Consider the following 17,688-nt stretch of genomic DNA (forward strand, 5'->3'; position numbering starts at 1 on the left):
GAATGAACGGCTGGCTTAACATTTGAAAATCAATGGATTTCACCATATTAACAGAATGGAGGATAACATATGATCATTTCAATATATGCAGAGGAGCATTTTTAAGAAATTCAACACTTATTATTTACAATAAAAAAAGAGTCTCAGCAAACTAGGAATCACATGGAATGCCTTCACACAAATAATGCAGAACAAAAAGCCAATATTATACTTAATGATAAAATATTGTTTCTCCGAGACCAGGAATAAGGAAAGTCTGCTAAATAATAACAAAAAATAACTTGAAATATACCAAGACCAAAATGTAAAACCTAAAACTATAATACTTCTAGAAAAAACAGGAGACACTCTTTGTGATCTTGAGATAGTAAATGATTTTTAGATTAAACACAAAAAGCACAAAACATAAAAGAAAAAAAGTGATGTTAGATTTAGGCAAAATTAATAAACCTTTGCTTTTTGAAAAACACAAGAAATGAAAGTGCAAGCCACAGAGTGGAAGAAAATGTTTGTAACCCATTTCCCAGATAAAGGCCACACAGGCAGAATACATTGGGTTGGCCATAAAATCCATATGGTTTTCTACATAAAGAGACATTTTTCATTTTCACAAAAAACTTTATAGATTTAGATATTTTGAGCATGTTAGCAATCTCCCGTGTGGTATAATGTTGTTTGCTCTCAATTAATGTCTCGAGTTGATCGCTATCAACTTCAAGTAGTTTACCTGACCAAGGAGCACTGTTCAGTGAGAAATCCCCAGCATGAAACTTTGCAAACCACTTTTGACATGTTCAATCAGTCACAGCACCTTCTCCACATACTGCACAAGTCTTTTTTTGCATTTCAGTTGTGTTTTTGACTTTCTTGAAATAATAAAGCATAGTATGCTAAAAATGTTATGTATTTTCTTCCATCTTCAATATTAAAATGGCTACACAAAAATTCACCAATTTTGATGTTTTTTAAAAATGCATGCTGATATGAAGCTGTCACAATACAATCTAACAAAATTGTTTAGAATAAAATTTAAGACAACTAAGCACTACTAGAGCCATCTTACAGAAAAAAAACAAATGAACTTTTTGTCCAACCCAATATAGTAACTTTTGGAGGGTCCAAGACTGCAGCAGAGTAGGTGAAAGTGACACTCACCTCCTCCCAGGACCAAACTGAAATTACAACTAAATTAGAGAAAAATCATACTGAATAACCAACTGAAAACAGGTGAAAAGAAGTCTCACAACCAAGGATTTACAGAAGCAGCCATGAGACTGGTAGGAAGGAGGAGACATGAAAAGGGCTTCCCTGCACTCACGTGCTGTGATTGAGAATCCAGGGGGATATCTCAGCTGCAACGGTTCCCTTTGAGGAGCATGGGGTCTCAACTCCATGCTCCTCAACACCAGGCTCCCCAGCCCAGAGCACTAGAGCCAGGAAGAGGAGCCCACATACTCTCTGGGTATGAAAATAGGTGGAGATTCTGTCCACCGAGGAGAGGCAGGAGTCAGCTAACACCAAGGAACACTCTTTAAGGGCCAGTGCACAGAATCTGATGTTCATGGCCATTCACCCTGGGCTCCTGCGGATGGAGGGCAGCTCAAAGTGGACTAGAGTCATGTGAGGAGAGACTAGATAATGTGGCTCCAGGAAGAGAGCTGAAGGAGCAACCACCAGGGTCCCTGCATTGAGTTGCTCTCCCAGACCACCCATAGATGCCATCTTTCCTGGGTTGAACACTCCCCTCTACATGGCATCAGCCTAAGGCATTGATTTTTCACCACAGGAATTTTTAAAACATGCAATACCTGACTAATTAGTCCAGGGGCACTGACTTTTTCCCCCTTAGATTGTCAAATAAAATAATGGCAACAGCCAACACAACAGTAGCCATCTGGTGTGAGTGAATGAAAATTATACCTGTCTGTCAGATTGGCAAAAACATCTTTTCGTGTGCTGCAGAACTTTAGTTATCAGTTTCTGGGTGCCATGACATGAAAAAGGTTGAAAATTGCTTTCTTAAGGGAATGCACAAGCCCCACCCTCCAAAATCCCTATCCCATTGCCCTGCTGAGCAGTCAGCTACCTGGGCCTGGAGTGTAGACGTTCTTTGATGGCTTTTGAGTAGGTCTGGGAGAACTCAGGAGGTGACAGGAACTAAGTTGGGTAGCTCTGAGGTGGGGGCCATTCCTCCCCTCCCCTCCCTGCACCTGCCCAATGGAAGATCCATTAGCCCCACCCTCTAGACTCTGGGTGGCCCCGCCCTACTGAGCTCACACCCTGCAGAATTGTCAGCTGGCTCTGGCCAACCTGGCCTTGTGGTGCAGACTTTCTTAGAAGGCTCTCAAGGAGATCAGGAAAGAATTGGGGCAAGACTGAGTTGAATGTCCCTAGGGCAAGGGCCATTTTTCCCTCACATGCCCAACCAGTGCCATGGTCCCTGTGCAGAGCTCTCTCTTCACATGGCCAAATCCTGGCCTGCTTGGGCGTAATGAACTCTCTTGGCCTCACCCTTATAAATCCCTGAGGCTGCACCCTACCACAAAGGTCTGCAGGCACCCAGCACGTGGTGGCTGGCCTTGGGCATACCATGAGACTTTTGCGAAGTGGCCTCAGACCCAGCACTGGCACCAAGTTTATATCTGCATCAATCTGGTGAATGCCACTTGCCCCTGCCTGGTGACTCACTGAGAACCTACCTCATGTCACTCACACAATGCAAAAGGCTCTTTCAGTGACCGATTCTCACAGGCAGCGGACAGGCGAAGGTGGATCATGGGGTGCCTTGGGTCCTTCCCTGATGTGCCCCCAACTCAGAGCTGGTAAAACCAGGCCTTGGTACATAGCTTGGCCCCTTCCACAGATACCCAGTCCCAGCAAAGGCAGCACAAACTGTGGATTGCTTTGTAGCTCCAAACAGGAAGCTCAGGTCTGGCTAAAGGCTCTCCCAAGGTACCCAGAACAAATACACTGGGTGGCAGACTTCAGACTACATGAGAGCATGATCCAATTAGCTCCACAAATATCACACTCAAAGGGAGATCTCAGCAGGCACCAAACCCTGCTGGGGCAAATTTAGTTTTGCGGGGTAAATCCTTGCACAGCAGCTGGTACACTATAGTTGGGATCGATCCTCAGAGTCAGCCACCCTAAGGGTCAGCCCATCCACATATGGGCCAACAGCAGTCAAGGCTCAACTACAATAGGAGGGCTCACATAACCAACAAAAGCAAATACTGGGGCACCTAGCTCAGGTTATGAGAGAGACTGTGCCACTGAGCCCCACAAGACACCTACTACATAAGGCTACCATACTAACTTGGAAATACAGCGTATCTACCTAACACAGAGAAGCAAAGAGAGGCAGCCAAAATGGAGAGACAAAGAAATACCCCAATGAAAGAACAAACCTACAGAAAAAGAACTAAATTAAATGGAGTCAAGCAATCTTCCAGATACAGGTTATAAGCAAGAGTTATAAGGATGTTCAAGGAACTTCAACAAAGAGAGAAGTAAGATAAAGGGGAACACAGAAACTATAAAAAAGAACCAGTCAGAAATGAAGAATACAATATCTGAAATGAAGAATACACTAGAAATAATCAACAGCAGATCAAATGAAGAAAAGGACTGAATCAGTGATTTACAATACACGGTAGTAGAAAACATCCAATTAGAGCAGAAAAATGAAAAAGAATAAAAGAAAAGATGAAATTTTGACTGAAAACTTCCCTAATTTGGTGCAGGAAATACAGATAAAGAGCTTCCCAGACCAAAAAAAAAAAAAAAAATTGGAGTCTGTTACCACCAAACTAGTATTATAAGAATGTTAAAGGGACTTTAAGAAGAAAACAAATAAAGAGAAACAATCATAAAGAATAAAATGGCAATAAGTACATACCTAACAATAATCACTTAAATGTAAATGGATTAAATGCTCCAATAAAAAGACATTGGGTAGCTGAATGGATAAGAAAACAAGACACATATATATGCTCTCTACAAGAGAGCCACCTCAAAATGCAAGACACACGTAGAGTGAAAGTAAAGGGATAGAAAAAGATTATTTCATGAAAATGAAAACAACAAAAGCTAACATAGCAATACCTATACCAGACAAAATTACAGTTTTTATTTTAAAGTCTGTAAGAGACAAAGGACATTACATAATGCCAAAGGGAACAGCGCCAACAAGAGGATATAATTGTTGTAAACATTTATGCACCCAACACAGAAGCACTATTTCTAAATACACAAAGGAACTCTTGAGGGGCACAAAGGGAGAGATCAACAGTAACACAGTAATAGCAGGAAATTTTAACACCCTATTGGCATCAATGGGTAGATGTTCCAGACAGAAACTCAAGAAGTAAACAGTGGCCTTCAATGACACACTAGGCCATATGGATTTAATTGATATTTTCAGAGCATTTCATCCCTAAGCAGTATAATAGACATTCCTTTTAAGCACACATGGAACATTTTCCTGGAGAGACCACATATTAGGACACAAAACCTCATTAAACTAGGAAGAATGAAGCATCTTCTCTAACCATAATTGTTTAAAATCGATAAAAACTGCACCCCCACCCCAAAAAACACAAACGCATGGAGGCTAAATAACATGTTACTAAACAATCAAAAAGTTAACAATGAGATCAAGGAAGAAATCAATATACCTTGATACAAATTAAAATGAAAACACAACCCCAAATCTTTGGAACACAGTGAAGCAGTCCTAAGTTGGAAATTCATAGCATTACAGGTCCATCTCAAGAAATAAGAAAAATATCAAATAAACAACCTAACTTTACACTTACAAGAACTAAAAAAGAACAAACAAAGCCCAAAGTGAGATGGGAGGAAATAATACAGATCAGAGTGGAAGTAAACAAAGTAGAGTTAAAAAAAAATTCAAAAGATTAGTGAAACCAAAAGCTGGTTCTTTCAATAGATAAACTTTTAAACAGACTCATTAAAAAGAGAGAGAGAGAGAGCACCTCAAATACATAAAATCAAAATAAAAGAGAAGTAACAACTGAAATCACAGAAAAATTACAACTCATTATAGGAAAACATCACGAACAACTATATGTCAACAAATTAGACAATCTGGAAGAAATGAATAAACTCCTAGAAACATACAATCTTCCAAAACTGGATCAAGAAGAAACAAACAAACAAAAAGAACAGACTGATTACTACTGACAAAATCAAAGCAGTAATCAAAAGACTTGTAACAAACAATAGACCTGGACTGGATGGCTTCACAAGGGAATTTTACCAAATATTCATAGAAGAATTAACACCTATCCTTCTCAAAGTATTCCAAAAAAATGTTAAAGACTCCCATGCTAATTTTACGAAGCCAGCATTATCCTAATTCTAAAACCAGATAACGACGCTATAAAGAAAGAAAATAGGGGGCCCAAAAATCACGATGAACACAGATGCAAAAATCCCCAACAAAATATTAGAAAACTGAATCCAGCAATACATTGAAAAGATCATACACCATCATTAAGTGGGATTTATTCCTGGAATGCAAGGTTGGTACAATATCCCAAATCAATTAATGTCATATACTACATAAACAAATTAAGGATAAAAATCACGTGATCATGTCAATATATGCAGAAATATATTTGACAAAATCCAGCATGAAAAAACGATCTATTTTTTATAAAAACACTCAGCAAAGTGGATACAAAGTGAACTCAGCTTAACAGCACACAGGCCATATATAACAAACCTGCATCTAACAATGTATTCAATGGGATAAAACTAAAACCATGTCCCTTAAGATCAGGAACTAGAAAGGGAAGTCCACTTTCACCAGTCTTATTAAACATAGTACTAGCCACAGCAATCAGACAAGAAGAAGAAATCAAAGACATCCAAATTGGAAAGAAAGACGAAAAACTTCATTATTTACAGATGACATGATAGAGAACACTGTAATTCTACCAAAAAACTATTAGACCTGATAAATGAATTCAGTGAAGTAGCAAGATACAAAATAAATATTTGGAAATAGGTTGCATTTGCATACACAAATAATGAACTATCGGAAAGGAAAACTAAGAAAACAATCCCATTTACAATTCCATCAAAACAAAAACCCAACAACATAGGAATATATTTAACCAAGAAGTAAAACCTATACTTGGAAAATTGTAGGACACTGAAAAAAGAAACTGAAGATGATACAAATTAATGGAAGCATATACCAGGCTCTGGGAGAGAAATAACTAACATCATTAAAATATCCATATCATCCAAAACAACTCATAGATTCAGCACCATTCCTATTAAAATACCAATGGCATATTTCGTAGACTAGAACAATTAATCCTAAAATGTATATAGATCTACAAAAGACCACAAACAGCCATAGCAAACTTGAGAAAGAAGAATAAAGTTGGAGGTATCATGCTACCTGATAACGAACAATACAACAAAGCTATGTAATCAAAACAGCTTGGTACTAGCATAAAAATAGACATATAGATCAATGGAACAGAACAGAGAGTCTCAAAATAAACCCATGCCTACATGGTCAATTAATATTTGACAAAGGAGGCAAAAACATGCAATGGGTTAATGACAGTGTATTCAGTAAATGGTGCTGAGAAACTGAACAGATACATCGAAAAAAGTAAAACTAGCCTACCTTCTTACGCCACATAGAATAAATTCAACTGGCTTATTTCATTTAGGAGAAAGACAAATACCATATGATTTCACTCATATGTGGAATCTAAGGAACAAACAAATTAGAGACAGACTCATACATAAAGAGCAGGCTGACAGCTCCGGAGGGGGTGGGAATTAGGGGGCTGAGGGATCAAGCAATAAAGAAAAAGGACTCGTGGACAAGGACAACAGTGTGATGACTGCAGGGGTGATGTGGGCGGGTGAAGGCAGAAGAGAGGATAAGAGGGATAAATGATAATAGAAAAGTTCAATTAAAAAGTCTTCAAAATAAAAAAAGAATATATATTTTTCAAACTTAAAAAAACCCTCAAATGAAAGACTTAAATGTAAGACCCACAACAATAAAACTCCTAGAAGAAAACATAGGCAGTAAAATCCCAGACATTTACCATAGCAGTATTTTCTCTGATACACCTCCTTGGGTAATAGAAACAAATAAACAACAATAACAACAACACCAAAACAAATGAGACTACATCAAACTGACAAGATTTTGCACATCAATAAAACGAAAAGCTAATCCATTGAATGGGAGAAGATATTCACTAATGATACATTTGATAGGGGATAATATCCAAAATTTATAAAGAACTCATATAAGTCAAAATCAAAAAAATTCAATTAAAAACTTCTCCAAAGAGGACATACAGATGACCAGTAGACATATAAAAAGATGCTCAACATCACTAGTCATCAGAGAAATGCAAATTAAAACCACAATGAAATACTACCCCACACCCGTCAGAATGGCTATCATCGGTAAATCCACAAACAAGTGCTTGTGAGGATGTAAAGAAAGGGAACCCTCATGCACTTTTGGTGGGAATACAGATTGGTGCACGTAGATAGAACATAGTATGGATGGTCCTCAAAAAATTAAAAATGAAACTGCCTTATGACCCAGTGATTCCACTTTGGTTATATATTTAAAAGAAACTCAAAACACTAATTAGAAAGACTATATGCACCCCTATGTTTACTGCAGTGTTTTTTACAATAGCAAAGGTATAGAAGCAACCAAAGTACCCACACATGGGTGGATAAAAAAGCTTGGTACAACCCTGCCTGGTGTGGCTCAGTTGTTTGGCGCATCATCGTTAGCCAAAAGGTTCAGGTTCGATCCCTGGTTTGGGCATGTGAGAGGCAGTGGGCAGCCAATCGATGCTTTTCTCTCACATCAATGTTTCTCTCTCTCCCTTCCTTTCTCCCTCCTGCTGACTTGAAAAGCAATGAAAAAATGTCCTCAAGTGAGGATAAAAAAGTAAAAATAAAAATAAAATAATAAGATAAAAAAGCATGGTACATATATGAAATACTACTCACCCATAAAAAGAATGAAATCTTACCATTTGTGACAGCATGGATGGACCTAGAGGGTATTAAGCTAAGTGAAGTAAGTCAGTCAGAGAAAGATAAATATCATGATTTCACTTATATGTGGAGTCTAAAGAATAATATAAACAAAACAGAAACAGACTCATAGATACAGAGAACAGACTGATGATTGTCAGAGCAGATGGCGATTGGGGGACTGGGTTAAAAAGATGAAGGGATTAAGAAGTACAAATTAGCAGTTACAAAACAGTCACGAGGATGTAAAGTACACCATAGGAAATATGTATAGTCCAAAATATTTTAATAGCTATATAAAGTGCCAATAGGGTACTCGAAATATTAGGGTGAACACTTCATAAAGTATATCATTGACTAACCACTATGGTATACATTTGAAACAAATGTGTACAAAATAATATTGAATGTAAACTGTAATTGAAATAAATGAATAAGTGAAAAAACTAACTCTCAAAACTCCATGAGATAAGGTCAATTTTTTTTAAATGGGCAAAAGATTTGAATAGACACTTCATCAAAGAAGGTATTTAAAGGGCACAGTCCACAAAATTATGCTGAACATCATTAGTCATTAAAAGCAAATTTAAGTACAAAGATATCACTACATACATATTACACTGACAAAAATTTAAAGACTGACTTTACCAACTGTTGACAAGTATGGAGCAACTGAACCTTACATACACTGCCAGTAGGTTGTAAAACGGTATAACTCTGTTGGAAAATGGTTTATTAGTTTAACAAATTGAACATATTTTACACCTACCATATGACCCAGCTATTTTACTCCTACTTATTTACTCAAGGAAAACAAAAACATATGTCAATCAAAAAACTTGAACATTAACCTCACAGTAGGTTTATTTGTAATGCCCAAAATGTGGGGAAAACTCCAAATATCCATCAACAGTTGAATGGATGAATGGACAGATAAACAAATCGTGGCATTTCCTTACAATGGAATATTATTTAGCAACGAAAAGGCATGAATTATTGATTTATGAAACAATATGGGTGAATCTCTAATTGATGCTGAGTAAAATAAGCCAGGCAAAAAACTGGTAACATACTATATAATTCTACTCATATAATACTGGATAATTCAAACTAATCTGTGACAGACTAATAGTAATAGAATGTACATTAGTGGTTGCCTGGGAACAGGGGTGGAAGAATGGATTACAGAGGGCACAGGGACATTTTTTGAGGAGGTAGAAATGTTCATTATGTTAATTGTGGTGATGATTTCACATGTGTATATATGTTAAAACTGATCTAATTGTACTTTATTTTAATCCTCACATGAGGGTGTGTTTATTGATTTTTAGAGAGAGAAACATTAATGTGAAAGAGTAACATCAATCAGTTGCCTCTCATATGTGCCTCAACCGGGGACTGTCCTTGCAACCTTTTGGTGTATGGGACAATGCTCCGATCAACTGAACCACCTGACCAGAGCTAACTGTATATTCTAAGTACAGTATGTGCAGGTTTTTTTAAAATTGTATCTAAATAGTGTATAAAAGGAAAAATGTTGGAAGTGGTAAAAAAGTAACCTAGTACAAAAAGTAATTGATTTATGAAACCCAATTAGTTTAAATTATATCCAAAACTTTTAAATGTCCTTGTTTAGTTAGCAAGCATATTTCCATACAACAGTTACATCTCCCGAAACAGTTTTTTATACTTCTACTAGTGGAGCACCAAGGTCGTGCTATTCTTTACGGATGTCACAACCTTTGCAGGAACAGCATGAAGTACAAATAACTTTAACTCTATCATAAAAGCTACAAATGAATTTCACAGCTGAAAAAGACTCTATTTCCTGTGTACAACATAATGTACATCCAAGAATAAGAAAGATATTTAAATTAGCACGATGCCCTGATTTGGAGTTTAGGGTGAACATTCATTTATTAATTAACTTTTTTGTTGTCTGCTGGTGTTCATTTAGCAAGTAGCAGGCTTGAGAAAAATGCAGTTGAAAATAAAAACTGAGAATTTTAAGCCTGCCTTGTTTCTCATGAACTGAGAAAAAGTTGCCTTTATTCAATTTTAATGGCAACACACTTTGAAAAATTTCGAACACACAGTTTAATGATCACGGCCCTGACACACGGGTCCACTGGGAGGGTTAAATATATTCAGAACCACATCAAGTGAATAAAACACTTATGACACTGCCTAATACAGTTACAAGATAACATGTCTACAGCAAAACTGTTTGCTTATCACGATCAACCCAGTTATCCAGGTCTGATGTAATTTCACTGATGAAGAATTTTAGTGTCTAACTGCAATGGTATCAAAGAAATCTCACAAATCCATCAACAGTGAGGGATCCTGCATAAGGGGTCTGGAAATCCTTGTGAGAAGGGAATTCAAAGAGCAAGATGGGAATAGTAACCACAGTGCAGGCCACGCTACCTCACCAGAGTTTACTGTCTGAGTACCCACTGTGTTTACAGTTTAAGATAAACATTAAACAAAGGAGACAACCTCCACACTCTTACCCTGCCCCCAACAAAATCCCAGAATAATTGTCACAGTAAGCTAAGACAAAATATTTTGTAAACTGGTACCCTAGTTGACTATATATTATATTTATATCTATATCTATATATATTTTTTTTAGAAATCTCAACTGAGGTATCCTGGGGACAAAGAAGTGTTCTAGAACGTGAGTACTGTGAAACCTATGAAAACACTGCACTGTGATATACGCCTTCCAGTAAAACTACAGAAGGTGACTAATGAGTGTTGTTCACTGAGAATGCCCAAGCCAGATTATCAAGACATTAAAATCCGTAAGTATTTGATATCTACTGCAATGCTTTTTGTTAACTACTTTATTTTCATTTTCTTCTGAAAAACTAGTTATGTTAATGGTTATGCAGATTTGTTGATGATAACCTCTAGCCTTCAAACAATACTGATGCAGCTTATCATGGATGAAATTTCCCACAGAGAAGCAAGCAGCGGCTTGGCCACCACTTTTTTTAAAAGCAACTGTGAATGTTTAATATGGTTTTATGGACAATTTTAAAAGATCATATAATTTTATTCAGCCATTTTGCACAAGAGGAATACTTGATTTAGCAACCTTTCAAATAGTTTTTTTGAAATTGAAATAATTATAGATACACAAGAAATTGCAAAAATGGCACAGAAAGGTCGCGCGTAACCAACCATCACTCTGCTACCTCCAGTGGAGGAAGGTGTTAATCTTCCATAACCATGGTGTATGTCAAGACAGAAAACAACGTCAGCAAACTACAATGGCCTAAACTACCAAGTATTTCTACTTAACATTTAAAAACCTGAAATAGGATAGATAGGAAAGTTCACACGTAAGCCTGATGAATTTTCACAGACCGAATACGCCCACGTAACCAGCACTCTAACAGGAAGCGCAGATGCCAGAACTCCAGGATCACCTTTCCTGTCCAACCTCCTCAAGGTTTCTAACAGCACATAGGAGGATTGCTTTTTTTTGTTTTTATACAGAAAAATGGAGCCATTCTGCATATTCTCTTTGTGTCTGTCTTCTTTCACTCAGCATGATGTTGGTGGAATTCACACATATTACTGCATGTAGTTGCAGACTGTTCATTCTCACTGCATTACAATATCCCATGGTGGGAATATACCATCATTTACTTAACCAATCCACTACTGGTGGGCATTTGGGTAGTTTCCAGTTTTGAGCTTTTAACAATAGTGTTTGTAAGAGTATTCAAGTATGTGTCATGTGCACTCCTGTTGGGTGTATACTCGGAATGGAATCACTGGGTCACAAGGTGTGTGTGTGTTCAGCTTAACAGATAAGAGTAAACAGATAAGGCCATTTAGCTTTCCAAAGTGATTGAATTAATTTATACTCCCACCAACAATGTGTGTGAGTTCCATTGCTCCACAATTTCTCAAGTTTACCCACTCTGCTGGGTATTTACTGCATTTTTCCATGTAAAATACACATCCATGGTTTTGTGTGCATTCAACATGGGATTATTATAGCCATTATATGTAATCATTATACACATGTATAATGCACATCGTTATTTCTTCCTAAATATTTTGGACAAAAAAGTGTTCATTATACATGGCAAAATACGGTAATACTTGTTTTGGAAAGAATTATGGAGTTAACCATCAAACAATACTGGTGGAATACCCAAAACCAGTAAGTTTTCTCCAAATAATCAAGACTCTATCTAAAGTAGTTTATAAAGCAAAACAACCTAAAATTTCAAAATTGCTCTTCAAATATCTTGTTATTCAATTAATTAAATTATCCTGAGTTGGTGGTAGGGATGTATTTCCCAAATACGTCTGATATTATGATCTGAAGAAGGATCTCTTTGGAAAGGCCTTGGGATGTTTTTATCAGGACCTCCAAGAGATTCTTATCATCAGGAAAAACACCACTCACTAGGGATCTTTTGACATTAACTGTTTAAAAGTGAATCAGAGTGGAAAATCAATAATTTGGGGATTTTCTTGTAGAGTTCCAGCCCCAGAACCTTTCTGGATGTCGTCGAGTTCTGTAACAACTTTACAGGCAAACATTATTTTAATATTTGGATAAATTGTGGCCGAAGTGTCTTGTGCCCTAGGTCATTGAATAATACCAAAAATATCAGAGAGGGTTATGTTTGATAGACAGAATTACTGATATTTCCAATCTTGAAAAGAGAGCAGTTTTTCCCTCTAACTGGGGTACAAAAAAGAGAATCTGTAGTTTGAAGGGATTGCATAATGTATATATAGGAGGCAGAACGTGAAAAGTGGTTACATAAAACCTGGTTTCAAATTCAGGTGCAACTAACACCTACAGGAATCTGAGTAAGTCAAAGTATCCTTTCTATCCCATTTTTTTCCTCTGTAAAATGAAGACATCACCTAGCTTTACTGTCTTTGGGAGCACAAAATAAATTAAGACCAATAAAAGAGATGAATACACAGTAAAAATTAATAAAGTTACTATTTTCCTTTGTAATCTGGTTTTCCATCCTCTTTTGTCATTGCTCACCTGTAAGCTTAACTAAGGGTATGTTTTGTAAAATTTTCTAATTACCAGTATATTGAAACTCAGTTTTTGTAAGAGAAGTGAATAATTAAAGTTAAAAGAAAGAAAGAAACTGTTTAATTCCACATTTCCACATTTTCCTTAACTTTCATCTCTGTTGATGGAAACTGTCAGTCCTATAACTTATGGCTGAAAATGATTACAAACAATAATTTGGAAAAATGTAGTAACAAGGAATAACGAGGTAACAGAATACTATAATTTTAAAATAAAGTTGAACTCTTCCAGAACTAGAGAACATTGCTAAGGGCTATATACAAATGACTTAAAAAAATAGTACTAAAACCACTTGAAAAAAGCCAACATTTCAATTTAGTCTTTTAGATGACTTTCTAACATCAACATATTAAGTAGTCAAATGGCATTTATTCTGAAGATCAAAATGCTTCCAGAATCACATTTTATTTGTAAGAATGTCTGTGAAAACCACTTTCATAAAAATAGATTTAATTCTATGTACTGAAAAGAAGTCTACCATATTTGGATTATATGACTATGAAAGGTCTATTTAACACTATCTGCCAATTACTACATATAAAAAGTAATTATGAAGGTTTATATTATAAGAAGCCTCCTTCAGCTCTGTGCAGTTTGGTCCCTCTAATCTTTATGCTGGAGAAGAACTCTGGAAAACATTAGCGCTTATTTTAGGAAACATCAGACTTCTATTTAGAAGAAAATTTGTAAATAATAATTTAATGTCATATGTACATTAAAATTCACCATAAAAATTGAGAGTAAGAAAGCTGTAATTAATAAATATTCAGGCCAATGATCTGTGTAAATCTGGGGCAAATCCCTCAAATGTTATCTTGTGCCTCAGTTTCCTTCGACGTCAAATGTGGATCATGTAAATACACACTTCCTAGGACTGTGGTGAGAATTAGATGGGGAATGCGTAGAAGAGCACTTGGCACCATACACACTGTGCAGGCATTGAGCAGTCAGTACAGCAGCGCTACTAGCACTGATCAGGACAGAACTTACGGGGCACTGTCACACCATAGTGCTGTGTGTCACTCAGCAGCAGCTTTCGTTTCAGTTCATTCAAACCTACACCTACAGGACCTGAAAAACAGAATAATATAAATCCATTAGTAAACAAAATACTATATAAACACTTCCATAATTGGCACAAATCCATAGGACATAGAACATGCATCCAACTTTACATGCGTCCCAAGTAAAGAGATGATCTCTAGTTAAGTTCTACGTAAGAAAAAGCTAGTTGTTTTGTCTTTTTAATTTAAAATTTTAATCCCCACCTTTCCATTAAAAGCATTAGAAATATTTATGTTTTAAATAAACATACTCGAGTATCTGAGTACATTACCCAGTAATGGTATCCAGTAGAGCCTAAAAAATATGTTCACCTAAAAAAAAACGGAAATTTTAAAATCACTATCCACCATCTGGATAGTGATAATTTCAATTTTAAACGTTTTTAGATCTAATTAAATAAAACCTTTGAATCTTAATTTTATTTTAGATGCAAAACGAATGATGCACTTTAAATTCGCAAACCATTCACCACATTTATGTTTGTCAAGATCTCCTACAATGTGTATTTTCAGTTGGTCTGTAGCGGGGCGCTTTGAGTGGTATCAGGAACTGCAGCCCCGCGCAAGCTGGGGCCTGGGAAAGGACCTCTAAGTCTTGGCTGGAACACCGGTAATGCTGGAGGCAGGCAAGACCTGAAAACGGCTCCGGGGGCCCCCCTGAGGGAAATCAGACTTAGAAGTAAATTACACTCCTTGAAGCAAGCTTTGTTTCTACCTCAAACTCTGTTAATCTTATTCCAGATAACCAGCAAGCGTGGGAAAGAAATTTACAAAACTTCTGGACCCTGACCCAAGTCCCTTCTGGCGCCATAATGTTTGCTCACCCCAGACCTAAAGCAGTTCCTTACATTCCTGCCACTGTCATCTTGAAACAACATCTATTCTCTGTAAACTTAAACTGCTGAAGTAATTAGATTACCTATACATTCCTGCTGCCTATCCCCCACCTGCAATCCTCTCAATAAAAGCCATTGAGCAAAGGGGCTTAGTGCATTCTCTCTTTAGAGGGAATCACCCTCCCCTTAAATAAATCGATGCATATATACTAAACATCTATAAGGAACAAGGCATAAACCGAGGAGAATCAAAGATGATAAGTGTACTCTGTTTTCAAAGAAACTGGGATGAGAGAGTAACACAAAATGATTAAGAGACTGGGGCCAAAAAGAAAAAGCAGCTTCAAGTTGGAGTCAAATCAAAAGTTAGAAGGGCACAGACCCCAAGTGGCCAGATTCTCATAGCTCTGCCCTGAAGGTCTATTGAATGACAGTGTCATGCACTGGGTAGAATACAAGCTGCAGAGCCAGTCTGCCCTGAGTTGGCTTTTGACCTTCATTATTTCCCCACCTGATGATGATACTGAATGTTACATCTGAATATGTGCATCACCCCACAAACGCACGCGTTGCAAACCTAATCCCAATGTGATGGTGCTAAAAGGATGGGCTTGTAGGAGGTGATTAGCTCCTGAGGGTGGAGCCCTCATGAATGGGATTAGTGCTTTTATAAAAGAGATCTCACACAGCTCCTTTAGCCATCATGACACACTGAGACATTTGTGACCTGGAAAAAGGTCACCTACCACATTAGCACTCTGATCTCCAGAACTGAGAAATAAATCTGTGGTATTTTGTTACAGAAGCTGTAACAGACTAAGACACTAGACAAGTTAAAGTCTTTGACCTTGATCAGACTTCATTCTAATTCTAAAGGTAATAATAAAATAAGTAAACATAATTATGCTCCATTTTGGGAAGAGATAAATGAAAACTTATGTGTAGTGCCAGCATAGAATCCAGGTATTGAAGTGTTCATGCTTTGGCCTACTTCCTCTTGCAAACTTTGAAAAGAATAGGTTTCATCCCAATGAAGAACACATAGGTGGACAGAGAAGAATACGGTGGGCATTCTGGGAGGAGGGAAAATCATGAGCAATAACAAAGAGGCTGCAGTTGGGGATTGGGCCTTCCTTCTAATGCTATTTCCCGGCCCTTCACCCGGTATCAAAGACCTGCCTCTTGCTGGCTATCCACTACCACCCTCTGTCTTTCCACAAACTGTTGTCAAGTACCAATTCTCCAGCCACTTCCCCTGCTTCTTCTCTAGAACAAAACTTCTTCATTCTCCATTTTCATAGTAAATACTCTGCAATATTCCATTTGTATCCCAAATAAACTTCATAGCTAATTTACTAGTATATATAATTCCTCTCTCCAAATCAATAAAATGCCCTAAATGTAATAGATAAAAGATAAAAATGCAATTTATGATAAAAAAAATCTCTATTTCAATACGTAAATGCTTAGGCACAACTAGAGCAGAAAATCTAGTGAAATCAGATATTTGCACCTACTAATAGTAAATAAGTGTGGATTGAAGAGTAATAAAAAGATCAGGAGCCAATCTGTACAAAAAAGTACAGGAAAGGCTTCTGATCAAGACAGTGGTATAGGTAAACACTATACTCACCTCTGCCAATGGCCACATCAAAATTACAACTAAATTATAGAACAATGATCACTGAGAACCTCCTGATGGCTAGCTGGACAGAAGTCCTATACCTAAGGATATACAGAAGAAGCCACATTGAGAGTGGTAGGAGGGGCAGATACATGGAATGGGCTAGTCCACACCCATGCTGGCAGTTAAAAATCAGGAGGGATATCTCAGCTGCTGAGGTCCCTCCTGAAGGGCCAACATCCCAACCCCACACTAAACTCCCCAGTTCAGGGTTCTAATGCTGGAAAGAGAAGTCTTCATAATTTCTAGCTTGAAAACCAGCGGGGATTGTGGCTGAGAGACAGAGGGCTGCTAGAATCCCAGGCAGTTCCTCTTAAAGGGTCCACACTTTACTCAGACTCACTTGCTCTGAGCTCCAGTACTGGGACAGCAGCTCCAAAGGCACCAGACACATAGGGGAGGAACTGAACTGTCTGGCTTCAGTAAAGGGCTGGAAGGGCAACTTCCCAGACAAAAGTACTGGCAGAGGCCATGTTCCTTTGTTAAACACTTTCTTCACAAAGCTGCTGGGGGTGAGGGGACACCATATGAGTCTCCATCCACCTAGCTAATAGGGTGCGCCTGGCGATTTTCCACCCAACTTTCAGGCCCACCCAAGGCATTTCCAGTGGTTTTTCCATACAAATGGCCTTTCTTGGCTCATGCTGCAGATTTTCCTAAAATCTCTCAAAGGTTCACAACCCCAAACACGCAGCATCTATCTTTGGCATCCCCCATATCACTTGCTAACGGGCCCCAAGCTCGGCACTGAAGCAGCCATCCTAGTTTGCAGCTTTGCCTTCCCAGGCACCTCCAAGCCCAGCACAAGTGGCAACCATCTGCAGATCACTTTTGTAGCTCCTATCAAGTGGCCCTGGGTAGGGCACAGGCAGCAACGACGTTGGCCTGCACGAGAGCCTCTCTCAAGAAGCCCCAACACACCTGGTAGCCAGCTTCAAACCACAGTAG

General features: G+C 37.8%; 1 protein-coding gene across 3 annotated transcripts in view; it reads right to left on the bottom strand.

The window, feature by feature from the left end:
• Positions 1–17,688, bottom strand: part of MPP7 (MAGUK p55 scaffold protein 7) — a 247,737-nt gene that overhangs the window by 12,615 nt on the left and 217,434 nt on the right. For 2 of the 3 annotated variants that reach the window (XM_054592269.1, XM_054592262.1), the window contains exon 13: positions 14,147–14,227. The exons of the other annotated variant lie outside the window; for it this stretch is intronic. In XM_054592269.1, coding sequence (XP_054448244.1) covers positions 14,147–14,227 — 81 coding nt within the window. The remainder of the gene's footprint in view (positions 1–14,146; positions 14,228–17,688) is intronic. 3 annotated transcript variants of the gene reach the window in all.

Source organism: Pteronotus mesoamericanus, unplaced genomic scaffold (genome assembly GCF_021234165.1).
Source record: "Pteronotus mesoamericanus isolate MK-2021 breed Mesoamerican mustached bat unplaced genomic scaffold, CSHL_Meso_final contig_130, whole genome shotgun sequence".
Lineage (NCBI taxonomy): Eukaryota > Metazoa > Chordata > Mammalia > Chiroptera > Mormoopidae > Pteronotus > Pteronotus mesoamericanus.